The following is a 27,279-nucleotide window of genomic DNA, read 5'->3' on the forward strand; positions in this document are numbered from 1 at the left end:
GGGCTGGGGGTGCAGTGGGGGGCTGAGGGGGATGAGTGCAGTGGGGGGCTGGGTGTGCAGTGGGGGGGATAGGGGAGGGAGTGCTGGGTGTGCAATGGGGGGCTGGGGCAGGGGGTGCAATGGGGGTGCTGGGGGTGCAATGGGGGGAATAGGGGAGGGAGTGCTGGATGTGCAATGGGGCTGGGGGTGCAGTGGGGGGCTGAGGGGGATGAGTGCAGTGGGGGGCTGGGGGAGGGAGTGCTGGCTGTGCAATGGGGCTGGGAGTGCAGTGGGGGGCTGGGGGTGCAGTGGGGGGAATAGGGGAGGGAGTGCTGGCTGTGCAGTGTGGGGTTAGGGGAGGGGGTGCTGGCTGTGCAGTGGAGGGAATAGGGTAGGGAAGTTGAGAACATTGAGTAAGCACGGCAGGGCTGACATAGTGCCAACTCTACTCATGCAATTTACACATACACCGGCAATCAAGAATATATCCAATGCCACAACAGCAATGAAGCTGAACAATTCCTTTGAAGTATAAAAATGCCTTTTCCCAAATTGAATCTGACAATTTAAATTTGGCCCATAACTTATATTTGGGTAAAAAAAGTTTTTATAGAACCCAAGATCAATAGAGATGTTTCCACAATTCTGTTTTAATGCCAGTAAAATAGTTGTTTGAAATAAATAGGCATTCTCCTGCAGTGGGATGGGTTCGTTTGTTTGACATCAGGGGCGTTCGGTAGTGCTGTGTTAGAAGCACCCCCTTGTGGTTATGTGCAATGTGTAAGGATAGCTACAAAGAAAAGATCCACCGGGCTACAAAGCCATGGAAGAAAAATGGGATCTGAGAATGTAGGGGTCAGTGAAAGTGTTCAGTTTACCTGCACACTCTAGAGCTCCCACCTTTACCCCATTCCTAGAGCTCAGGGCATAACCTTGGGGGTTTGCAGGGTCTTTTACTAGTGAAAGAGCCTTACACATATATCCTTAACCTTTATTTATTAACAATCACCAACACAGACTGCGCACGCTAAGCAGACAATGCTCACCACTCCCAATAAGGCAGACAAACTTTTCCTGGTGGCCAGTCAGGATCAGGTCATCCAGGGACTCCAGCTTCTGCACGATATAGTTGGCAGGTGTTGAGATCTGGCAGCTCTGATCTTGGGCTGTGTCCTGGAGTTGGTTCCAATTAACTTCCCTTTGGACCCCAGTTTATATAGTGAAACATGAGTCCTGCTTAGTGATACCTTAATTCATTATTTTACTAAAATATTACGAAGTAATTCTTTGACCAATCCTAACATATTGCGAAACAATTCTTTACTCACTAATACTCCACCACCTTAGTTGATTTAAATCTTGCAAAATTAGTTATGCAGACAGAAATCAAAGAACCAGACAGGTAAACAATAGAGAAGTAAGGACCATAAAGGCCAGAAGCTGGGAGTGGGCGACAGGGGATGGTTCACTTGATGATCACCTGTTCTGTTCATTCCCTCCGGGCACCTGGCATTGGCCACTGTCGGCAGACAGGATACTGGGCTAGATGGACCTTTGGTCTGACCCAGTGTGGCCGTTCTTATGTAAGGCAAAACTATAAAGAAGAAGAGATGTCACAACCACAACTGTTGATAAGTGATTCCTTGCCAGACAGAATGCTGTCAAACGAAGTTTTCTTTAAACACCTTTAGATCTGTTTATCTGGTGGTGGTGGTGGGTACTATTAGGATAAGAGTAGCTTCTTTACAGTGTGCTTTTTCATTGTTTGAATGTAGTTTAGATGGAACGTGAGGATGTGACTTTCTGCTTCTTGGCCCCTGCTGTCCTAATGGGGCTGCAGAAAAAGGCCTTAGACCTTACAGTCACCATCAGCATAGCAGGGGGTTACAACAGTAACTCCTGATAGCATTGATGGGAGCACCCCACATCCCTGGGACAAGGTCACAGTGCCCTTGGATTTCTGAGGCAGAACTGGATGCTGAACGCTCCTTGGCCCCTGGAGATTGAGAATGACGGGAGTTAACCTGAGTCCTTTAGCGTTCAGTTGTTTGAGAACAGCAGTGTCTAAATAGTCTGCCTTGGGGGTCAGGTGCATTTGTCGCTTGCCTCATGCTCAGGCATTTCCTGCCCTCTCTGCTCTATATGGTGGTACCAGCAAGTGCACATAGAGCAGTTATTTATAAACTCTGGGCCAAATCCATCCTTCTGTCGTTATTGACTTAGGCACTCTGGGGGGAATGTGACCCGCCAGGATGATGTTGGTGACACTGAATATTTTTTTTTCTTTTCTTTTTTGGAACTAGTTGTTTTCCCCATTGTCCTGCTGCAAGGGCTTGCAGAGGACAGAAGTAATGAGCAACACTTTGACTGCAACGTGTGAACTTTACAAGACCATCTCACAAGGATGATCTGTGTGAAATACTCCAGGAACAGCTCCCTTTCATTAGAAGGCAGCCTACATTCCTGACCCCACAGCAATCTTGAGCTCCGATCTTGCAATCTGATCCATGCAGCTGGACCACCATGTCTATCCCCTCAATACCAAAGGATCAGATTGCCTGACCAGGGCCTTACCATTATTACTGTTACATAACATTTATATTGCTGAGGTCAATGCATAGTGGTATCAGCCAGATTAGGGCTTGTTGTGCTACACATCGCTCTGAAAGCATGATAGATTAACCCAGGTGTGACTTAAAAAGTAACCTTCACATCCCAGTTTTCTTTCACAGTCAGTTCTCAGATTATCATTTTAAAGAGCAGAAGCTAATTTACTAGAAAATGCCATTGCAAATCAGGGGAGTTAGAGGTGGGGACTGGGCAGCAGGACTCCTCGGTTCCAGTCTTGGCTCTATACACTTTTGTGCCTCAGTTTCACCCTCTCTGGAATCTACACCCTAATACTTCGCTACAAGCATTATCAAGGCAGAGGATTGTGAGGTTTAATTAATTGTAAAGCATGCTGAGATCCTCAAATGGCAGAGACAAATTCTTATCGTTGTCGATGAGGCACAAACGTCAGTAACTCAGGTAGTTCTGAAACTTAACATCTTACGGTCATGGAGTTAGTTCAGTTAAACAGTATTGGTTTCATGCTTAGCATTAGTATTTTTTAAATAACTACCAAACAAAAAGCCTGCCTGATATTTCTGAAGACATGCACACAAAACCACCGGAGTCTTCAAGCAGGGGGTTAATAATGACCACGGGATTCAAATGACCCACTTTCACTTATGCTTCAACCGTGAAAGCCCAGAGCTCCTCAGAGAACAAAGGAGATTGACTGTGGCATCATTCTAACCCCATTTATTGTTGACGTTCCCCTAAGAGGCTGTAATAGAAGCTTTGGCAACGGATTATTTAATTGAACTACACATTGTACATGCTAATCAATGTGAATTACACTGTTATGGGATGCCATTTGATAATATAAACAGTGTGATATGTATCAGACAAGTGACCCCCTCTCTGCTAAATCCTAGAACCTATGTTCAATCCCCCCGCAGGAGAGGATTCTAGAGTTGGCAGATCCACTTTTCCTGACCTGCACCATTAGCCCCTTGATGAGAAGCAGCACCTCCTGGACTAACTAACCCCACCAACATCCCAGTGGAGGATCTGTAGTCTAAATAAGACTAGGATACCAACCATGAGGAGGGTTAATACTGACCAACTCAAGTCATTTTTGTTTGGCTGTTGCTATACCCCTAGTGAGTCAAACGCTCAGCTGATGTTTCATTCATTTTGGGGTGTCCACAAAGTACTGTAAATCTGGGGCATGAGCATTAGTGTTAAGTGGTAAAACAGAAGGGCAAGAAACAATGGAAATATGCACAGCCCCCAGGAATGGATCAGTCTGAAAGGATTTAATCATCTACAGCAAGCAGACTTAACATTGACATTGTCAGAGGTTCATCTCCTCTGAAGAGTAATCGTGCCAGACAGAGCTGCCTTAGCCAAGGGCAGCAATGACACCAGCCTCATTGGCAGGAAGGTTTCCGTTAACTAGACATGGTGTCAAGTCAGGTTTGTGTCACTGGAGTTCGCCGGTACCCTTTCTGCTTCCTATTTCTGTCAATTGTAGCCAAGCAGATCCAGTGAATGCAGAAGGGGGCCTGCTAGAATTCTCTGCACATTTGTGATGCTTGCATCTCACAAACCTGCTGCTGCTCATTTGACAAGAACTGGGCTGTAAATTCTAACTTCAAGCCAGACCATAACCAAATCCATTGCGGAACAGAACCAGCAACAGGGACATAGGCCCAGAACCTCAAAGGTAATTAGATGCCAAAAAACACAGGGAGTTACGTACCTAAATACCTTTGAAGATGTAGGCTTGAGCTTCCTTGGATGCACTGTCTACTCTCACTGCATTTCCAACCGTTACAACGACCAGTTTAGTAACATGATGATAGGCTATGGCTACACTACAGCTTAACTAAGTCAACATAAGTTACGTTGCTCAGGGGTGTGAAGTAGCCACCTCCTGAATGACATAACTTATGCTGATTTAAGCGCCGGTGTGTACAGCGCTATGTCGGCAGGAGAGCCTCTCCTGCTGACATAATCCCCCCAACGAGCGGAGGAAGCTAATTGAGTTGACAGGCTGTCTATAGCCATAGCCCTAGTGTATGGGCCTGAAACTGCTAGACCCCCCATGCATCACTCCTGACCCCCATCAGCACTTTCAGACTCTCTGAAGTCATGCTAGGCATTAAGTGACATCACCTTCTCCTGCTAGGCAAGCAACTCCATCAGCAAGTGCTTCCCCCATCTTTGTTTTTTTTGCCTCTAACTGGCTTATTCAATTTAACCCCCTGAACAGTTCCTCCCTCTTGCTCAATACATGCAGAAAGAAATTGGAGATGCAGGAGGTGGTAGGTTATGAAAGATACAAGTTATTTTAAGCAATCAAGTGTATTGAATTTCTGTTTATAGTTGTGATTGTTTTTCCCTTTGCACTGGGCACAACCGTTTTTGCCCTTGTCACCTACTTGTGCTGCGGAAGTATGCAATTATTAAAAGGAAACAATCCCTCACTTTCTTATTCAGAGTTTTGATTAGCTCCTGTATTTACTCTAATTTGTGCCCAGATAATACAGGAATTGCCATGCTGGATATGACAAGTGGTCCATTTAGTCCAGATTGCATCAATGGGCAATACCAGATATTTCAAGTGTATAAAATGCCACCGTGGACAATTATGGAATAACCTATCTATAGGGGACATTTCTTCCCACATCTTGTCGGTTAATAGTTGGTTTAGGCCCTGAAGCAGGAAGGTTTATTTAACATCCCAATTATATTTAAGAAGGTATCCGTACAAGCGTCTAATCTTTGTTTAAATCCTGATCTTGTGGGCTCAAATATCCTGTGGCAGTGAGTTCCACAGTTTCAGTTACATGTGATGTAAGATTTAATTTACAATTTAAATAATTTAAGAAAGACGTTTGTTTACAAGCAACAATAACTGTTGCTGATACTGTACATTGCATTTTTATTAGACACCAACAAGGAAAAAAACAGAACATTTGGCACAAGAATGCCAATTTTTTATTTTTTTGGACACATGAACACAAAATATCCCTGCAGGCTAAAAAAAAAATACATTGCAAATTGTACACGACCAGCATCTTATCGCAACATAGGGCTGCTAACCCACCCATAACAGTTTAGAAAGAGTACCTCGTATTGCTATAGACATACAGCCAGTCCAAATTTAATAAAATACCATTTTAAACATTACAAGTCTAACAATAGAGAAACAAAAATTACATCATAAGTCAAAATGAACAAATGCAAACATTTTACATTGAAGTTTCAGCCTCTAGACATAGAAATATCATGAAAATGTCAATAGCAAGGTATAAGAAAATCTGTGATATTACAAGATCTTTCCTCAAATTTCACAAGGAAAAAACCTTGCAGTTGAAACAGTATTGATACAATGCCCTCCAAACTCTGCTTTCTTAAAATGAAAGTAGAGCTACTGCCTTGCTATTGAGCAAGAAAAATCCTACAGCACATCCACAAAGGTAGTTTGGGATGGGGTGGGAAATGTTGTTAAACACTATGTGAACAAGAGGATGCCATTGCCCATGTGACGGGCAAGACTTTTGATATAGGTAAATAAGCTCTGAAATTTGTCTGGAACAAGATACGTACTGTGCGGGCTGGTCTACGCTTGAAACGCTACAGCAGCACCGGTGCAGTACTTAAGTATGGACACTCCCTATGCTGGCGAAAGAATACTTCCAAATCGACCTAGTGCTGTCGACAGGTCAGCTTAACTACGTCCCGCAGGGGTGTAGATTCTTCACATCCCTGAGTGGTGCAGTGAAGCGGACCTACTTTTCTAGTGTAGACCAGGCTTAAGAAGCATGATTGCCTGTCTATCACAACCTTTTATGCCCTTTGGATGCAGCCACAGGCACTACACTAAACTGTAGTACTTACAGTAAGAATAAATAAATTGGGCCTGTCTGAATGTCTGAGACAGGCCAACTGGTTCCTTCCAGAGCTTGTTCAGAATCCAACGGTTTACAAAGAAAGCAGAACTGGTTCAAAAGTGGGGTTTCTGCTCTTCTTTACTGTCAACTGCCCCTTCCCCCAACTCATTAAACTTTGCTACATTTAAAATCTTCCACACCACATAGCTAAACAGTGGCCAACAGGCTTTATTTATAAAAAACCAAACACCCTAAGAACTACAGCTACAGAATGCACATCTTCCCATTGATTGACACATGCATAACGATTCAGTCAGTCCCAAGGGGGAATTCAGATCATCAAGCTGCACCTCATCACTCAGCTTTCAGAACTCTATACAATATTGCTGCAACTTTGATCTTGCAGTTATAACCTCCCAAAAGACACACCCTTCAATGACAATAATTCTAAATCTAAAATGTTCTTCGGTTCTCTCTACCTCTCAAAGTGACAACACTGCACCCTTACCAGTATTTTAGTCCTATGATGTTCTAACACAAGATTGAGTTAGAAAGTTCTTGCCATGCTTCCCAGAGCTAGCTGAGGTCTAATAATCTGTACAGTTTGAGGTTAAATATTCAGGCTAATTGCAGGCAAGCAGATGAGAGGCTCTCATTTCATTCAATCTGAACTAGGAGTGCTTGGCACTGGACATCTATCTATCTGGTGGTAAAAGTTAAATCTCAGTCTTATCCACCCTTGACTAATCAGTCACATTCTTGCCTAGTGCATGAACCCACAGTGATCTTTGATCCTATAAGCTAAAGGGTGCTCAATTTCTCTTCAAGGTGCCAAAATTCACCATAGATTGGGTCAAAGTTCATTCTAAAAGGGTTTTCTCCCTGAACAAGTATTAAGAAAAGCAGCCGTCTAGCTGAAGCAGCAGTCAGTCTCCCACCCACATGTCCTGATTATTATCCAAGTGAGGTATTCTTTAAAAAAAGTTTAACAAATTAAAAAGAATCTTATCTAAGCCTGTCCACACTACACACCAGGAGCAGAGCTTGCTTCAGTCCCATTTTCCAACAGAAAAAGTTTAAACTAATTTTAAATGAGGCATACTACTCTGAAAGTAGGTTATAAAACTGTCTTCAAGACAAACTTCAGCTTACCCAGGTACAACTGAAAGACAGCATTTAAAAATGTAAACTTTATTTTATGTACAAGCTTATTTAGAAGACTGAAGGAAAAAACAGCATTTCATATTGCTGAGCTTTTGAGAGGGCTGGTTTCCAAGCTCGGGAACAACACAATACTTAGCAGCAAACCCCACACCAATGGCAGAGACCACAGTGCAATAGCTGGTGACTTTTCAAACTTCTCTTGGCTTCTGCAGTGGTGTAATGTTAGCTATGTTGAATCTCGAAATCAGATTTTAGTCTGTGTTAACTCATGTTAACACTAGAAGAAATCTATTCTCAAAGTACTACGTTTGTGAGTTCCAAAAGTATTAAGTGAAGCAGAGCCCCTCTTTCTTTTTATACATTTTAGCTGAAAAAAGCCAAGCAAATAAAAACAACTAATTTCTAGTCTGGGACAGAATATATTTGATTTACATTTTTTAAACATGCTGTTGAATGCAATTGTGTGAGCAACCTAGATTTCGGGGGGGGGGGGGGGGGGGGGGGGAAGAGAGAATTAAAATGCTGGTACCAGTCTTCAGGTTGCTATTGTCACACAACACACTTAGAACTGTACAGATTGGCAAGCCTTTCCTACATATAACACCCAATTTCCAAGCTTATAAAAAAAGTGGTAGACAGGACACCAGTGAATATAAAACAGTTAAAAATAATTATTTAAAAAAAAAACACCCATGGAAGTGTGTCTTTTCTGATTAGTTTCAGAAACTGCCAAACTGTGTGTTCAGAAAACGACACAAGAAGGTTGGTTAAACTCATGCACAATCCTCAGCTAGAATTTTACACTGTCAGGGGGGCTTAAAAAAACAAAACAAAAACATTTATTGCCAAAGTTAAATCTTCTATGAGAAAAGTTTTAAAATCACCTAGATTTATCAAACCACACAGCAGCATAAAGTGGGCACTTTTGTAAAAGTTTGAAAAATATCTAAAAGCTAATTTTTTTTTTTTAATATTTTCTCATTTTTAGAAGGGGAAATGGTTCAGTACTTGTTACCATAGCATGGCAGTATTATTTGTAACCATCATAATTAAAACCTGCTGCCAGGCATCACTATCTGGTTATGTTACACATTCACAGAACAAGAACCACCTAGCTGAATCCGCAGTATAGTGCAATTGCTTTGCAGCCCAAGTCTGCAGAGATTAAAAAGAGAACTAGTAAAACTGACAAAACACTGCAATGCCTGTGAAAGTTAATGTTTGTTAAAAGGCATTTACAGTAGTGAAATCTAAAATCTCCATTAAAAAAAAAAAAAATCTATGGCCCCACACAATAGAATGGTTACATTGAATTGGAGTAAAATGTTTTGCCATAATATGCATATACTTACTAAGCAGTGCATGAAGAAAGGGAATTAGTCATCTTGATAAACTAGTGGGATGAGGAGATAACTTAAAAACCATAGCTAGCAAAATATTCAATAAAAATCTTTCATGCCAAGTCTTTTAAAAATTTCAGGATGATCGGCCTTTTGCGCTTTGAGGTAAAAATTCAGTCCAATGCATCAGAAAAGACAGTTCATGAATTTCTATTACTTAAAACAACAAAAACAAATGGCTCAATTGTGTTGGTGCATCAGACATTGCTGTGAAGTGTAGATTCAGTGCGACTGTTTAGAGCTGCTGGTAGTACGCAGTCTGAAATAAACTGAGCCCTAGCTATAAGCAGTAGGCGTTCAAAACATTTCAGGCCTGCGTGGGTTGCCGGTTCTGCCTCGTCTTCCCAGATGGACTCAGGCAAAATACATCGTATGCTGGGTATCATGGTGGATTTGCACTGCCTTTGCCAGAGCCTGGGGATCCCGGCCATTGCTCTGTCCTGAAACATGGCTGCCTTCAGCACTGTAAAGATGTAGACACATTTAGAGGGCTACGTACAATGGGACAAAACCAAACACACTTAAACAGTTCATTTCTCAAGGTTCTGTACCTGCGATCTCTGGCTACATGGACAGTCTGGTCCTGGAGCACTAACTCAGGCCAGTAGCTGATCATACAGATTAGTGCAAGGAGGAGCCCTCCATTAGTATAGTGTACGTAAGTCTTTCCATTTTAGTCCAACAATCACCACTTCTACAGCACCTTTCATCCAAGTGCTTCACCAACATTAATTCCTACCAACACCTGTGAGCTAAGTATCTCCTTTGTAATGATGGGAAAACAGAGGTGAAGTGACTTGCCCAAAGCCTGACGGAGTCCATACTAAACCTAGATTAGAGGCATTCCGACCTATACATCTTCTGACCAATGCTGCCTCAAATGCACCACCTGAAAAGTACTAAGGGATCTTTTGTGAACAAGAGTCACCAGAAACTCAGTTTTATGATTCCTCCCAAGTGCACAAGGAACTGGAGAGAAGGAAAACCTAACTTTCTACTACAGTGCTTTAGCTGCAGTAGCTCTAATACAAACCCATTTAAGGGCACAGGGAGGCAGAATGGTTGGAGTTACATTTTCAAACTTACATAAAGAAAAAATTTTTTTTTCCATAATGAAGACTGGAAAAAAGCTCACACTGCACTAATGGAAAGAGTAATGATTTAAAAAACACCCAACACCAAAACACACAAGTGTGTTGTAATAAAGACTCTTCTGACCTCAGCTTCAGTTCTTCCCATGGCTGTTACACACTTCTATTTTATTTAAATGGATGGTTAAGAACTAACCACCACATTTTATAGTTTGGCTTTTTGAGGCATATCCAGTCTACTGAGAAAGGCTAAATTTTTAAAATGTCGTTTTAGTGACTTTGCTGATGGACTGACAATCCTGGAGACCTACATCTGCTATCTATGCACAGGGCAGGTACAGAGCACTGCTCTGCCAAATTGCCTGCCCCTGAACTTGTTAACTGGGATCCCTCCAGAAGGGGGAAGCGGTCTCCATGCTCCAATCAATTCTTAGCCTCTCAACACTGTCAGACATTGCTATTTGAGGTAGGACTAGACTGAGAACCCACCAAATTGTTTCACACAGAAGGCCAGTTCAAATCAGTGATTGGTATAAAGGGAAAGGAAGAAGAGTTTTATTCTTCACTTACAAGTAAAACAGATCTTTTTAGACATGTTAAACAGTCTACTGTAAAGAGACAGAACCCTTTCACTCCTTACCTATCATGATCCTTGTCTACAAGATGATATCTTGCCCTAAATGCTACCAGCCTGGCATAGTATGCAGGAGCTGGAATGGAGACGGATCTTGTACAGCGGACATACGTGTGACACAGCTGGTAGGTTAGCAGCTGCAATTCATCTGCGGTGAAACAGTTGTCATCCCACAAGACCTGATAATGAGATGGGCGGCTGGTACCCTGGTGAAGGAGGCAAATACGTGTTTAACTGGATTATATCAATCTAAGGCAGATGGAGCTCTAGACTTCTTGAATCAGTATCATTCATTCTAGAGATATTTATATCCAAGTGACAGATCAGAATCTTAGCACTGATTCTTCATGTGTTAAATAAAACTGATAGAACTGCAAGTCTGCTCAAACTGTAAACAGATGCTGTTGTTATCTGTGAGTGACAACAGCTCCCAACAGCACAAGTCTAGTGCAGATTGAAGATTACCTGAATTCCTGCATGGCTACAGAGGTAAAAGTCAAATTCAGAGGGATGTGTGATGGTGCTGTCCACAGTAGTCCCTGCTGGTACATTACCACTTTTACCCACCTGTTTGGAAAAAGATTGTAATTAGTACATTTACTTCTGCATGTGACCAGGATGGACTTATTTTAAGCTTCTAGTGAACGTAGTGCTCATGAAAGTGAGGAAGTACTAAGGTCTTTTCCACACTAAGGATTAAATGATGTTCGCAATGTGGCGAGTCATTTTCTGGGAACCTTGTTATAAACGCCTCTATGTACCTAACCTCCTAGACTTGAGCAGTTTTAACAGTAAAAATGTGGCTCCAGAAAAAGCCCATGCCAGTCAGTATATACTTAAATAGGGCTGTTGGTAGCACTATTATAACTATAGGTGAGAGTAGGCCTAAAACTGGATAATGCAGGCACATCACAGGCTTTCACTGAAAGTTTAATTTCCCAACCCTACCCCTGCTCAGACCCTTTCCCTGGGACCTGCAATGGGGGAGGGATAGGATAGCTCAGTGGTTTGAGCATTGGCCTGCTAAACCCAGGGTTGTGAGTTCAATCCTTGAGGGGGCCATGTGGGGATTTAGTTGGGCCTTGGTCCTGCTTTGAATAGGGGGTTGGACTAGATGACCTTCTGAGGTCCCTTCCAACCCTGATATTCTATATGCATGCAATCTTAAGCCCAGGAACTTCCCTAAGAGATGGCAGTTTGGTGATGTAAACAAGACTCACGCATATTTAGAGACAAAGCAGGCAAGTTTCCAGACCCCCAATTTGGTGCCAAGGATCACCCTGCCACAAGAGCCTGATTTGCTTAGAAACACTGCTTACTGCAGAGTAGGATCATTCCACTAACTGGACATCATCCCAAGTCAGCTGTTCTCACGTTTCTACACAATTCCTCCACTTTTGTATGCAACATTACTTGCCCTTTCAGTTTTGTCAGCACAGAAGAGTCTAGTGTGATGCCTTTTCTGCACAACAATGTAGGTTATTCCTGGTCTGTAATCTTCTTCCAAACTGATACAGGCCTTCCGGATTGCAATCAATTCTGGCCAAGCTACCTAGAAGTACAAGTGATGAATTCAGTATGCAGGACAGTATTCTCATTGGTTTCTCTGAACAGGTGTAATTTCACAACAGTACAATTCAAAGCACAATTCATTGTGTGCACACCTGAGGGGGAAAACAAAAGGAAAATTTAAAATGTTGCTTATATGAAGATTGCTAAAAAAACCCTTGTCCTTCACGTTTGATTAAGAAGCCTCATTCTTACCTTAAATTTCTAGAGACTTACATTAAATATGATTTAAAAAAACAAAAAACAAAAACACAAACCTGTAGAGTTTAAAGGTATGAATTGATCAACTAATTTACCTTACATTTACATTCACCCCCAAAAGGATCCAATAGTGTATTTATATAGCTATTAAACAGCCTCACTAACAGAGCCATCTCTGGGCTGGAGGGTGGCAGCCTATTAGCCAGAATATTTCACTCACAATGGAAAGGAGGAGAACTTTAACCTTGAGTAATCCAGAGCAAACCCAGCTCCTCCAGAAAGCAGGACTGGATTTTTAACACCCGCATGGAGCAGACAAGACCTCTTGTCGAGAGTCTCTCACCCCAAAGGCTTCCAGATCTGATCACCTGCACTCAGTCTACCTTTCCCAAGTACTGTACAAAGGGCTGTCTTGATGTTCACAAAATTCAAGCCTCTGGTTTTACAGGGTCTAGGTGTTTCAAAACTGAAGCTTAGCACCATCAAGCCACTCTGAGCAAAAATGTTTGTAAGAATCTTCATCTAAACAGCTGATGTCGATAAAGGCGAGCTCAGGCTGCCCTGCGTGCCAGGGTGCCATCCATTAAGGAGTCTTCCCTCCAGTAGGGTTCATTTGCCACGACCATTTAGATTCTCAATGGCAAGACTTCATTGAACCCCAAAGAAATGTCATTAGAAAATACCTGTTTCATCTGTCCCTCCGAAACGCCTCCTCTGTAGTAAATGATCCGTGTGGGCTTGAAGCGAGTAGATTTGTAGAACTGGATCAGCAGCTCTCGTACCATGTTAGTCAGGTCCTGGATCACTTCCTGACTGTACAGCAACTCCTGGGAAGTCTCCTGACGGGAGGTCTGCACACGCACTGTAGCACAGTAGCGACTAGGGTGGCCGTCCATACTGCCTACCACAGCAGCAATGGACGGCTTCTTTCCATCCCCAGCGGGAGGGTGAGTGACATCTGCTCCCAGGAAGATGACTGGTTGCTGGAACACAGAGGGCCTGTTCAATTAAAGAAGGCTTAGTCAAAAAGCAAGGAAGGAAAAGAGTTAAACGTAGCAAGTCATCTGACAAGGAAAGATTAGACAAGTAGATCTGAAATATCCTTAAGAACTGAAAACTTGCCAGGTATTTTGTACAGGAGAGTCCCTGCCCCCAAACAGCTTGCAATCTAGAGAGAACAGACAAGGGAAGTGGAAAGAGAAGCACCAAAAAAGAAAAAAGGGGGTGGTGGTGGGAGAGGTGGTGCAGGTGGCTGAAAGATGAAGTTTAATATGCCACAATTTCACTCACCTCCCCACTTTCTCTCACTTATAAGAAAAGCACCACAAGAAGGGAAGAACTAGTGTTTACAGGCCTCACAGAAGAAGCGTGTTTTTAAGGGGATACTTGGAAGGGAAGGTGGAAGGATCAGGACACAGAAGCAGGAATGGACAGACAAAGAGTGGGGGTTATTCAGGGAGGTTAGTGGAAATGAGCAATAGAACAGGCTTTACAGTTTACTACAGAGCTAAGTGATGTCTGTGATAAAGACAACAGGTGTCTAATCAGGAATCATAGCCACTTTGACTAGGTGCTCCATGTGTAATCAAGCAGCAAGAAAAATAGGTTTCTTGCTTCAGGACAATTTTGGATGTAGTCATCCATCAAACTGTATGTCTAGACAGTTTACTATACATTATTGGTTATAGAAGTAGACGTGAAAACATGTCGTCACGAGACGGGTGACAATTCCCAAGGCAATTCAGAAAATGGTCATGTGCTAATAGAAGACCAACACTGATGGGACTTGAGAATTTTAGAGCTCTCCCATCTTTTCATTTTATTTTACTCCAACCCTTTGTCTCCTTTTCAGCCACATTGCTGGACAAGTCTGAAACCTGAGGCAGGCTTTATCCTAAGGTACAATGTATAAAATAGCGTGTTGTGCAGCTTCGGTTCTAAAAACAGAAGGCATGATCATTTGTCCCATTTAATACAAAAGCATCAACATCTGTAGAAGATTTCTAACCCACCCATTGTTTGGAAAGGTCCCGTTTTAGTTATTAAAAAGTAGGCAAAATGATTATTTTGGTCTGCTAAGTTAGGCCTTCATTAAAGCTTTAAATTTGATCTAACCTTTGATGAGGTACAAGCACATTGTTGATCCCTCCAAGCTTTGCATTTATCTTCAGACAAAGATTGGACAGAGTTTGGGGTGAGGTTTTTACCACATTCTTCACCTGAACACACTGCGTGGCCATTCCTAAGAGAGTGTCACCAACACGCTTAACCTCAGCTGCAACAGAAAAGCAAGGTGATTCTGATTATCAGAAGCCTCAATGCTCCCCTACCTCCCGCTTCTAAAACATTTGAAAAGTAGGTCAAGATTCAACAGTGAATGAGAGTCCACTCTAACTATATTTGTACAAAAGTAGTGAGATATTAACCAACCTCTAGAAAAAACCCATCACAGAAAAAGGCATTGCTAATCTTTACCCATCTCATCATTATGCACCTTTAAGTACAGATGATGTACAGTGAGCTAACTTTATAATCTCCTTTCCATACCATACACAGGTGTCTTTCCAGGCAGGATCACTACTATGAGCTGCAGACCAACATAGGTCAACTTCAAGTGTTTGAACATCGGCTCCACGCTGTCTGCGCCTTGTGCGTATTTACAGAAACATGGCTGGCCTTGGATTGGCATCCCCGCATCCTTTGAGATCTTGCGCAGCTGGTCTGTGAAACTCCTATAAAACAAATGAAGTACTAGCTTTTGGCAAATCAGTCCACACAGTTTCAGTCATTTCAGTCCTCTGGCAACTGGGCACGTTATCTTCTACATTATTCCATTGAATGGTCAGTTTTATACTGCTAAAATTCTCTTTAAATTATACCCAACTTAGACCTTCACTAGCACAGTTCTAGTTTTGACTGAAGAGAAACTTTTCATGTCTTCACACACTGCAATTGTTCAAATGTCCTGCCAGCCACATGAGTTACATGAGCACAATTTTAGAAACCTGAACCAGCCATAGATGAAGAATCTAGGACAGGTGCCTTTGGCATGACTGAAGAAATTTGGCTTAGCAATAATGGGGCTTATCCTGAAGTCCTTACACACAGGTAACGCTCTGACGTCAACAGGAGTTTTGCATGCAGACAGTCACATTTGAGTCTCACATTAACAAAAGCCACAGTTTATTTGGTGTGATTTTCCTTTATCATCAAATCACTACACCCACCACTAAAACTCAGTGATTATTAAACAGCTCAAAGCTCAAAGCAATACTACTATCTCCAACAGTTTAAGACAGGAAATGACTTCTGTAAACTGACCCTGCAGCAAGAAGTTACAATAGCAATAATTACAGTTAAAATTAAAATGCACATACAGGAAATTCAGTTATTGTTCCAAAATCAGCTAACCCTGCGTCACTGCGCACAGAACCGATAAGCACATGAAATATATAATGTACACAAGGACAAGGAATTATTGGCGCTGCAGGTACTATTATAAGTGCATTAATGGAGATGTAATGCCTCAAACACCTGTCTGTACCAAGCAAAGGAGAGAGAGTTCAACATTACCAAAGGATCAGACTCATTAAACATTTAGTTGTGTTCATTTTGTGTATTGCAGAAGTAGGTAAGTAGCTGTCTTAAATCCCCCCCAATATGACCAACTCCACTGGACCCTTATACTGCACAGCTCTTGTGAGCAGAAATACTCCAGCACATACATTTAAAGTAGCCATTGTCTGAAACCACTGAAATACTGAAAATACAGTTAGTCAAGCAAGGTTCTCCAGATACTCAGCTTCCTTGCTTTTGCAGTTTTAAGCCGGTCCTCTCTAACAATCCAATCCGAAACAGTGACATTTCTAGTGATCTCCCTTCCCCTCCTGAATCCCTAAAATGAAGCACCAAAACCCTCAAAAATTTAGTGCTTCCGTGTAATATTAACAGAGAAAACAAAGGACAATGTCTATTCTATGTTCTGTAAAGTACCATATATATTAACGGTACTAACCAGTTAACAGTCTGGTTTAGCGACACAATGTTAATAATGCATTTTGTTTATATCTAAAAATAAAGACATTTGAACTGTGTAAGAAGTGAGTTCAGTAGAACATTACACAAACACTGAATAGCTCAAAAAGTACATCCTGCTCTCTGCACTACTACAGTGCTTTACAACATGAAGGATAGCCTAACTCGGACTCTCTGGCATCAAGAGTACACCACCTGAAAGCCTGTATGGATATGAACCAAGATGATACTTAGAACTTCTGTAGGTTATTTGGAGAAGAGGGAAGGAGTACATGTTGATTGGGAAGCTGATCAACCATGAGCAGCAAGTCAGGAAAACAAAGGGACCAGTCATCAGAAGAGAAACATAGGCCAAATGCAGGCAGTGAGAGGAAAAAAGCAGGAGGTATAAACACGGTTGTCGTCTTCTCCAAAGATAGCATTTCAACAGCAATATAAGCACCTTAATCCTCTTCTTAGTTTAACAGTTTACTAATTCAGGTTATAGACTTGGTTATTCCCCACCTTCACATTGCAAATATTTAAGCTACTAAAGGCAAGGATTTCCTGCTTTTACTGTGTTAGATGTGTTCACATCAAGTTATCATAGAAATGTAGGACTAGAAGAGAGCTCAATAGGTCATCTAGTCTGGTTCCTTGCACTAAGGCAGGGCTCAATATTATCTATACCATCCTAGTGTGGTGCATGTTCTATCGTAACTGCTGGTAGCACAAACATACTCACTTGAGCAAGTCTTCTCTGCACTGTTTTTGAGGTGCAAAGCAGGCAACAGCCCAAACTTTAATCTCAATGCCAGCGTAGAACTGTTTCCCTCTCATGTCCCAAACACCCTGGTTTGGTGTAGCTACAGTCTTGTTCTAAACAAAGACAAAGACAACTTAAAAATTAAAAACTATGATCAGGTTGATAAGGCAGTGAACAGTATTCTCTATAGGTTTGTGCAGAAGTGAACTTTTAAAATTACAAAATACCCACCAATGCTTCATAAGTCTGATTCTAAACAACAAGCTATTTTACAATAGATACCAAGAACTCACCCGGCCTCCATACTGCAGCATCGGTGCTGGCAATACTCTGCCTGTTAACTCTGTCATTTCGTTATGGACCACAATGCCAAACTCCTTCAGATACGGATCCGGTCCACCTACCATACTGTTGCTCTTCACCTGGAGATCATCATCATAACCATACATAGTATTTCAGGTGGTTGTTATTAGAACATTAAGCACAGAGTGGCTCAAGCCATATCCCCTTACGTCAGTGGTCTCCAAACTGTGGGGCGCATCGAGAAATGTCCAGGGGTGTTTGGCAGGGCCCAGACCAACCCCCATGAGGGGGCTGAGAGGGAGTGCCATCTAGCCCCGCTCTGCCCCGGCCCTGCCTGCAGCTGTGGCCCCTGCTCCCAGCCTGGCCATGACTCCACTCCTGGCACGGGGAGGTGGGGCGCAGACACATTCTATTACTGCTAAGGGGAGGGTGAGAGCGGAAAAGTTTGGGGACCACGGGCTTATATTAAAAGAGAAAAAAAGTCTCTTCCGTTTCTTCTATTCTTGGCTAGTCTGCTTATTCACACAGGTACCTTAAAGGGATCAGAAATTCTATGGATTTTGCTACAATTTTCCAATGGAAACCATTTGAAAGATATACACAAAACCCATCTATGGTGAAAACTTGAAAATTTTCTATCAAAAAACATTTGAAGGGAAAGAGAAAAGTCTTACGGCTATTTTCCATAAAGCTGAACTACAGCTACTCACAAGTCTGCTGATTTCTTCCTGTCTGTCTGGTGCCGACCTTGCAGTCGCCTTTATCATAGTTGATGTCTGATTGTCTGTTAGCTTCTTGATACATCGTTGGCCTGCCACAATGTTACATACCTACACAGCAACAGAATTAGGGATGGTTTATTGCCTCTGAAACAAGGCGTGTAAGTCACAATGCAGTGCCAGTTAAAAGTTACCAGACTCCTTTACCTCAAGTGGTAAATAAGTGTGTTTCTGTTCCTGTCCCACTTGGAGACACGGAAGGTGAGGATACTTCAGCTGCAGACTGTACTTTTGCTTAAAATACTGAGCTACTGTACACTCCATAGCCTGTCCATTTTCCAGCTGCAGAGGGAACCTATAAAAAAAAAATGCACTGCTTTGATTACGCTTCACAATTAAGTGGTTAATTCTTTTTAAAGAGTGATATGGAGCATATATTTGAAAGCCCTGAAAATGCCCATTTTCTAGAGTTCTTATTTCTCTTTATGTAAACGTATGTATAAAATAGTTTCTCAGTGGGCATTGGACTTAAAGCCAAGTTAAAAAAATTATGGCTTTCGAGAGACATTTTAAAAGCCAAGGCTTTTCTAATTATTCATCGTGTGGAGAAAGTACAGCTGTAGCCCAAATCCACAGTCATTGTTCCAATCAGTCTCAAAATTAAGAGTTCTTTTAAAAGCCATTTGGCTCCTGAGCCAGCTACCCTTGTAGAAATAAGCCACTTAGCATCTCCAATAGCTTTCACTTTATAGAAGATATTGTGTACATACGTCTGATGGCTCGCTGGTCGCCTGGTAACATTGCAAACTCTATATTTTCTCTTCATCTGGCCACAGTGGGTAACCTCTACTTTTAGACCTGAAAACCCAAGACAAAAGCCACCAAAATAAAAATCAGACACAGTCAACCTATTACCACCTCTAAGATTTACTTTCAACTGGGAAAGATGAGTGACAAGGAATAAGCCAGTTTCCAGGGTCTGCAGCCTGTGAACTCTGGTAGCACAATTTAATACGCTCACAGGCTTCCAATACTTTGCACCAGCAGTTTTTAAACTATGCATTTACCTCGGATTTCTTTGGTAAACTTAACACGCTGGGAGTCTGTAAGAGGCTTGGTCTGTTCATTGATGTTCTGAATGTCCAGGACCTCACACATGAACTCAATGATAGGCTGGGCACGATAGAAAGCAGTCGCCGATACTAAGAAAAGAAAGACAGGATATTTAGTCTAGAGGAGGTGAAGGTAGGGGGAGAAGGAACCTTCTTATGCCGTTAAAAACAGAAGTTCTTGCATACCATCAATATTGAGCATCATGTTCCACATGGCAGGCCTGACCGACTGATGGAATCCAAACCAAACCTCCCTGCCTCCTCCTAGAGGGTGGTAGTAACCTTCAGGAGGAGAGAAGAAGGAACGGCCCACAGGGGTGTACCTGATGAAACAGGAAGAGTTAACACTTAGATTCTTTCTTTCATTGTATTCCCCGGGTTCCCAAAAGTTCAAGTCCTAATATATGTAGGTCCCATGGGGCAGACCATATTTCTTCTAACGCATGTATCAAAAATGTATTAAAAAACAACAACGAAAAATAACCACACAACAGATCCCTTCACCCCTTTTGCAGCAGTATAGTTTAAGTTTGGAGCCACGGCAAATAGGCATCACTTTAACAGATTGATTCAAGCGGAGACTGATTAGGAAACCTGCAATCAAAAGTACCCACCTCATGGAGGGAAGGTGCCGTGTGATTACATCAAGTGCCTGTACGGAGTCTTCAGGAACTTCATTCAAATGCCCTGCTAGAGCTTCCAGAAGCAGCTGAAGGCTGACCACTGACACCCACTGAATAGACACTTTAAACGTCTGGTCCTTTCCCTCACCTGGGAGCGTCACCTCCATATCCACCTAAACAATCAGAGCAGATGCAGCACAAACATAAATTAACTGACTCAATATCCTAGCGCAACACTAAGCAACGCTCATTCTCATGGACTTGCTTTGAGTCTACAGGTGATTTCTCAACTAGGATGTAATAATTTAAGGGAATTCTACAGCAAACAAGAGTAGTTTGAAACCTGGTAATTTAGTCACACCAAGAATCTGCTCTGAGGTTCTGTTTGTATTAGCCATTATCTTCAACTGGAGGTTAATAGGGTGACACCAAAGCACTTAAGAAGAGAGCTATGATTAGTCATCCACTTTTTGTCCCGAAGAATTAATAGGAACAGGCTGGTTTGTGTCCATAACAACACAGTAAAGGTATGTTAACCTCTAGTCTTCAAGTCAATGCACTGAACTTCCTCGGGAACCAGTCAACACCACAATTAATCACCAAGGGAATCAAAGATCTATGAGGGATGCAAAGTATTCCTCCCCAGAAGTTGAGCACTCTACTTGAAAAGTACTGTCTTCTACCATTAGTCTACAGGGTCTCCCTCACGTGGCAGTGTGCCATCAGTAATCTGGTCCTCAGAACAGAGAGTAAAGTAGGGTTATTTTCTCCAGAAAACTGAGTATCTACACAGATGTCACCCAAATCTGGAAGTTTTGGTATATATTTCTATCTACCAATACTATTAAAAACTAGGACACACTAATATATTTCAGTTGAAAATTACGGAGTTGTAAACATAAGGCTTGATTGGAAGGTGACAGTTTGTTAATGTTTATCCTCAGAAAGAGTAAATTTAAAGAGACCCACTAACTTCCTTGATATTGTTGTGAGAAACAAAAGGAAGCATCTGAAATATCTGGTAACTGTTGATCCATAAATGCTACATTACACTCTGTGCTCAACTTCCTTCCCCCTCCTCCCTTGTTCCTATTTACCTCACCTTCTTCTGCTATTTCCCTTCTCTATACCTCTGCCACCATTAATAAAAATGTATTTAAAAATAGGAACTAGAACAAGTCACGTGTCTCATCAGCCAGATCAGTTTGCTTGTATGTCATGTTTCCCCACTACTCGTTGCTTTTAAAGTGTGTTTTAGTCTGTTCTGATTAAGCATTTGGGATGTTGACTGTCTTCCTGTGTCTTTGGATAGCACCTAGCAGAACTGTGTTCCACTCCAAGTTTAGGACTTTGGGTACGACCATAAAATAAATCACATCATCAGGCAGACAAGTTGATCTTCTGTTGAAAGTCTTAGAAAACCGAATATTAAGAGAACCTAATGATTCTACTCAAATTTTCAGTTTTAATGAAAATGTTTCTTGCCTTGGATTTACTCAAGTAAATTTACATGAGTAAATTGCTAGCATAAGTAAATTAACATGTATAACTAATGATTTGTACTATGAGACCATACGTCTGTAGAGAGGAAGTGAGTTACAGAAGCCTCTGTCTTCAAATAGATGAGGGGGAAAATTGAGAGTCTAGTGTAGAAAACTGTTCTTTGTTTTGGTTCTGAACTTTAAAACCAGGCCTGGCAGCAACTAGTTTAGCTGGCGCTAGAGCATATTGGCCCCCTGGCACGCCTTTCCTATGTTAGGACTTGCCTAAACAAATCCAATTGAACCAGAACAGCACATTTGCTGCAAAATACAATTCAAAGGTCATTCAACAGTCAAGCAGCTAACAGTATTGCCCTTTAAGTGGTTTTAACAACCTTTTTGAGAAAAATTTACACCAAGAAGTGTGATCTGTCTTAGCAGCCTCCAGACCACAGTATGTTGGTTTACACTGTCGAGGCCAACTTCACAAACACAAGAGCTCTTGGAAAAGAGTCCACTGAAGAACCCAGATCCTTCGATTTCATACAATTCCTATTGCCCCTTGGTTTTCAAATACTACTAACTGTAAGGTTGCTTTCTATTGCACCTTTTATCCCAGTACACTTCATAAACGATACATGGTATTGCAGTGTTGGTACTGCAACACGTCACTGGAAGATTAAAGCTGTCTACTACAACACTTACCCTATCTCTCCCAATAGGCAATGGGTGTGCAGTGTACATGTTCCTTTTGCCATCATATCCTGGCTGCCGATCACCAAATATCTGCATCTTGAAGTGTCTCACCATAGTATCTACCACCTCCCTAAAGAGGAATGGCATTGTTCAATAGATTAGTTTGAAGAATAGGCAAATTCAGTGATGCATTAGCAAAGTTGTTATGACTGGCCATAACTGGACTCAAGCCTGAAACCGGTTGCTATCAGAGACAACAATGCACCTGATTCTGCACCTACCCAAGTTGCCAGCAGCCCCTTTGCCCCTGAACAGAGACACAGGGCAAACACACGTGCAGAATGGAGAACAAAAATGTGATCCAAAGAACAAATGGCTGCTACCAAAATTCCACCATTAGTTAAATTATAGACAGAAAAAACTATTTGGCCCACTGGGAGACCAGTGTAGGATTGTTCCTACAACATATTTCTCAATGTTTTCTACATCTACAGGCCAACTGTAAAAGCTTTGAATACAGCTTTCTCTGAGAATAGGATACAATTTGTTTTTCCACAGCACCTAGGAGCCCTAAATTGGCGACTATTACCTACATTGCATAGATAAAACTATACTTGACAGCAGCTGGAGACCTGCTAAAAAGTAGAGTTTCCTTAAATTGAGGCTGCTTTAGTGTTTATTAAGCCATCCTTACCTGTTCACTCTTCGGGGCCGCTTTTCTGGTTTGATATCTACATCATAGTGATAAACATCAATTTTAGGGATCTGCACCTGAAAATGATTGGCTAAGAGACGGATGGGTTTCCCAACAGTTCCCAGGCCGGGGCGGCGGGGCGGCTGGAAGAGGCTGGCTGGGGGCCCTGTGAAAGTCAAAGAAAAAAGTTTGAGATAATAAATGATCATGTAACACAACGTCCTCCCAACTGGAGACAGGACTGTAATTCAACTGAAGGCTCCTTATGACAGATGAGGGAACAAAGTCTGAAGTGCCTTGCCCAGGTTGCAAGATTTACAAATGAAAGTGCTCCTTAGTAGCTCCATTGCCTTTTAACAGCTCTAAATGATTTTCATGAAGAACAGAATCATGTACCCAAAACACAAACTAATTACAGCAGTAATGTATGTAAGAAATCTACTTTTGTAAGCACGATTTATGAAGTCAAAGCCCTGTGATGGAATTTAGTCTTTTGTATACTATATATACTCATCACCGCGTATAGTATCATTAGTGAATAATAGAGAGTTTATAATTAAGTCCATTACAGGCTTCCATGTATTATGCTCAGAGTCAGGATTTAATGACGGATTCTTGGCATGATCAAGTGATTAGAGGTCCAATTTTTATCTGAAAATTGATAGTATCTGGAATTGGTGAAGAGTTTTTTATTCTATAATATAAATTAAAAATACCTTTTTTATATAGTACTGACAAAAAATATTGTGGTTTCCACTACCACAAAAAATGCTATGCTGTTTACATGCTAACCGGGAAAAGCGATTCAATGTAAACAAAGCTCAGGCCAATTTCAAATTCCAACACAAAGATGGGAGTGAGGAGGACAGTTTCCCCTAAAGGAAGAGAAACAGTAAGAGTAAAATGTTTTCAACAAAATTATTAGTGTAAAGACATCCATGTCTTGTTAATAGAACGGGTTACGGTTGCTTATAAAAATCTGGGTTTTAATTATTTCTACTGAGAACATTTGCAGAGGCTTCAAGAAGGAAGACATATTTGAACTGAAATTAGGCAATGTCATGTTTTGCCAGTTTCCTCAAAGATATAAGTTAGAACTGGAATGTTACATAATTTAAAGGAACTCTTATTTGAAAGTCAAATGTGTCTGATTTTTTTAAAACTCACTATTGTTTAAACACTTGAACTGAAGTGACTGAATTAAAAAAATATTTTTTCAGTTTATTTTGTGCATTTGACAGCATTCTGTGTAGTCACAACTTCATGATTCCACTTGTGTAGGCAGCTTTCCCTGCTTGAGTCTTTTGCATAGCAACAAAGGAGAGAAAAATGTTTGAAAAATAAAAAGCATGACTTTAAAGCCACAAAAATTGGTAGGATAACTTAGGAGAAATTTAATAACTGAAGCTGCTTTAAAAGCTTTTTTTACCTGACAAAATGTTAAGCTGACAGTGTCCCTTTCAGTCAAAGGACTGACAAACACAGGGTCTGAATTTATCCCATTGGGCGGGGAGGAAAACAGACATGTCGGGAAACCTTAGAAATGCAGTAATAAACTTTTGCATGCAAGACTAAATATACCTTTGTTTTATAGGAAGACTTCTAAGTCTCCACTAAATTACCAATTTTTATTTATAGATTAGTGTTAATAGTCAAACAAACTATTTTAAGTGCTAAAGTACTTAGAGGGTGATACTCCAAGTAGATGTAGTCCGTTTGATATATCAATTCTCCAAAGTTGAGGAGAACAGCACACCAGCTTCCTTGAGGCACAGCGTTTGTCTTACTAGATATCAAACATGCCATGTGCCCCACTGGCACTGCACCTGTATAAATATTTTTATTTATTTTAATTTAAGGGTAGCTTGTCATAGGATACAGTTTCATTTTTAAAAAGTTAAAAAGCATCAATCATCGCGGGCAATCAAAGTTTGCTGTGCTTGTTTGGATACTAGGGAGATGATCCATTAATCCTGTGCTAATTAATCTGAAGCAGTATAGCTTTTGTGGGCACTGACCTGCTAAAAGAGATTAAATGACCAACTATATTTACCCATTTACCGTCTTCAATATTTGCAAGTTTTGTAAATTAGGAATCGAAACAATTCCAGACATTTGTTGTCAAGAAAGGAGGTTAATATTACTGTACATCTTCTCTTTATAATCATTCTTATTCTTTCTGATACAAAGTAGTAAATTAAATGCTATTGTCCATCTGAAACCAGGGCTTCACTACAATTTATATAATTTGTTTCCATAATTTTAATTTTGTCCCTTCAACTTCACTAGGATGAAATATTTGTATCCCACACTGTTGCTCTAGTTTTCCTGCCATGTGTTAGCCTATAACCAAGGTACCTCCGAGGGGAAGCAGTTTGACACAAATGAAAGAGGACCTCTTGGAAATGTGTGAATTTATACTGCATCACACATTGATTAACAGATTGTAAACATTCAAAGTAACACCTATAACAGTGATCTTTCAAAACATCTCCCAAGACGTGGAATTAATGAGGGTAGATTTGGTCTTCAGATCAATAACTTATTGCTGTAGATTTTGCAGAGTTCCTGAAAATATCAACTTGCTAGGACAAGTATTCTAGAACCTAGGTGTAGATATACATTCTTCGGTCAAGAAATACCTCTTGCACACATTTTAATCTTTAACCATTATCTCATGTGACAATACTCACCAAGTTCCGCATCCAATAAAAGGTGACATTTCGTCATATACCAACAGCTTTTGTTTTAATGACCAGGTAAGTCTCAAGATTTAGTCAAAACTCTTTCTACAATGGCCCACCTTCAAAAGTTAGGCATATTTTTATGACATCATGCAATTTATTTGCAACCATAATGTACTGTGTACGCCAATTTTCAAACCTATCACCCTACTGCTCCTCTTTCCCATCAAGTCACTTCGTTGGCTAAGGCTGTATTCCACACTAACTCATCTACATTTTTACAAAGTCAAATCATATTGTAGTATGTCTACGTAGAAAAACTCCTATAGCAGACTGAGTGGCCTGTCTGTCATGCAGAAAGTTTTGAGTGTATAGTGAATCTGCTGGTAAAGTTTAGCAACCCACTTAAGTTCCTCTTTAAAAGTGACAGCTCGCTGAGATACACTTAGTCTGGTTTCATGTCAGTAATACCTCTGCCAGAGAGACCTCTACACTGACCAGGCAATAACCTCCCACAACCATATCCCAATTTGTTACTTACACATGTAGCAGTGGAATGAAACCATCACTACATTCAGGGCATTTTTAACAGCATGGCCTCACCTATTCTTATTAGAAGAAAAAACAAAAACAAAAAAAAAAAACACTATATATTTCTTAGGAAATACTCAACTGAACAGTATAGAACAGAAAGTATCACTGATTTGTGAAAGGCCTAAGAGCTGCAGATAGGGTTAACCACACATTGCAATATAGTTAGCAAATTATTAAACACGCTGCAGCAAAAAACATTTAGAGAAGGCGAAAATACTCTGGCTGGAAAGTTACCGTGGGCAGAACTTAGAGGGGGGAATGGAAATTTTCATAGGTTCCTTCGCCCACCTATGAATCAGTCACTGCTAGTAATACGTCCAATGTCTTTACTCAATATCAGAATACACCCGACACACAAAAAAATAACTGGATTTAAAGCACAGCACACAGTTTGTTGGCATCAGGTGCCAGACCTCCTGGACTCAGGAGGCGGAAACAACTTCCTTTCCCCTCCCTCATGCATTTAAAGTACTCTTGAGAAGAGCAAGGATATCATCAAATAAAGAGCTATGTGTCCCTAGTTAGATAGGGGCCCATAACATGTGGGGCCTGGAGAGAGGGCTGATGGGAGAGAGGGCAAGGGTGACAGGCCTCTGACTAAGGGTACACACCAGCACCCAGCGAAACCTGGGGCTCTCCCCCACCAGGGGGCTGGGCACCCCCTGAAGCAAAGGAAGCCAAGCCCCCCAACCTCCTCAGGACCCAGTGTCACCAGGAATCAACCCCCCCCTCCCAGCACCACCCACCTGGGGACCACCCAACCCTCCACCCCCTGTCACCTGGGAGCCCCCAACCTCCCAGAGGAGGACGTCACCACCTTCAGGAGCCAGCCCCCCCCCATGGAGGAAGTTACCCCCCCCCGGACCAGCCCCCCCCCCCCCCGAGTCAGAAGTCACCCCCAGGAGAGACCCCCCCCGCCAGGACCCCCAGGGAGCCGGGGCTCACCCCACCCCCGGGCACCCCGCCGCTCACCGGGTCCCAGCGCCTCCATGGCGGCGGCGGCGGCCTCGCTGCGGTCCCCCCCGGCCGCGGCCGCCCCGGGCCCCGCCGCCCCCGGCCCCGCCGCCGCCGCGTATCGCTTGATCTCGGGAATGTTGGCTGCGGGT

The 27,279-nt window shown here is 41.8% G+C and overlaps 1 protein-coding gene across 2 annotated transcripts; it reads right to left on the bottom strand.

The window, feature by feature from the left end:
- Nucleotides 1-5,514: 5,514 nt before the first annotated feature.
- LOC117868311 (protein argonaute-4) lies at nucleotides 5,515-27,223 on the bottom strand. Of its 2 annotated transcripts, XM_034754173.1 has the most exons (18): nucleotides 27,146-27,223; nucleotides 22,896-23,061; nucleotides 22,211-22,331; nucleotides 20,016-20,197; nucleotides 19,588-19,724; nucleotides 19,357-19,491; nucleotides 19,060-19,147; nucleotides 18,497-18,644; nucleotides 18,281-18,400; nucleotides 17,561-17,689; nucleotides 17,247-17,380; nucleotides 15,035-15,219; nucleotides 14,603-14,762; nucleotides 13,171-13,486; nucleotides 12,135-12,269; nucleotides 11,183-11,284; nucleotides 10,724-10,923; nucleotides 5,515-9,455 (listed from the first exon to the last, which is right to left on the bottom strand). In XM_034754173.1, the coding sequence occupies exons 1-18, from the start codon at nucleotides 27,162-27,164 to the stop codon at nucleotides 9,347-9,349; spliced, it is 2,586 nt and encodes an 861-aa protein (XP_034610064.1). In that variant the 5' UTR covers nucleotides 27,165-27,223; the 3' UTR covers nucleotides 5,515-9,346. The 2 variants fall into 2 exon arrangements, with proteins under 2 accessions (XP_034610064.1, XP_034610063.1); XM_034754172.1 differs by lacking the exon at nucleotides 27,146-27,223 and having other exon boundaries at nucleotides 22,896-26,198.
- Nucleotides 27,224-27,279: the final 56 nt, after the last annotated feature.

Source organism: Trachemys scripta, chromosome 20, assembly GCF_013100865.1.
Source record: "Trachemys scripta elegans isolate TJP31775 chromosome 20, CAS_Tse_1.0, whole genome shotgun sequence".
Taxonomy (NCBI): Eukaryota; Metazoa; Chordata; order Testudines; family Emydidae; genus Trachemys; species Trachemys scripta.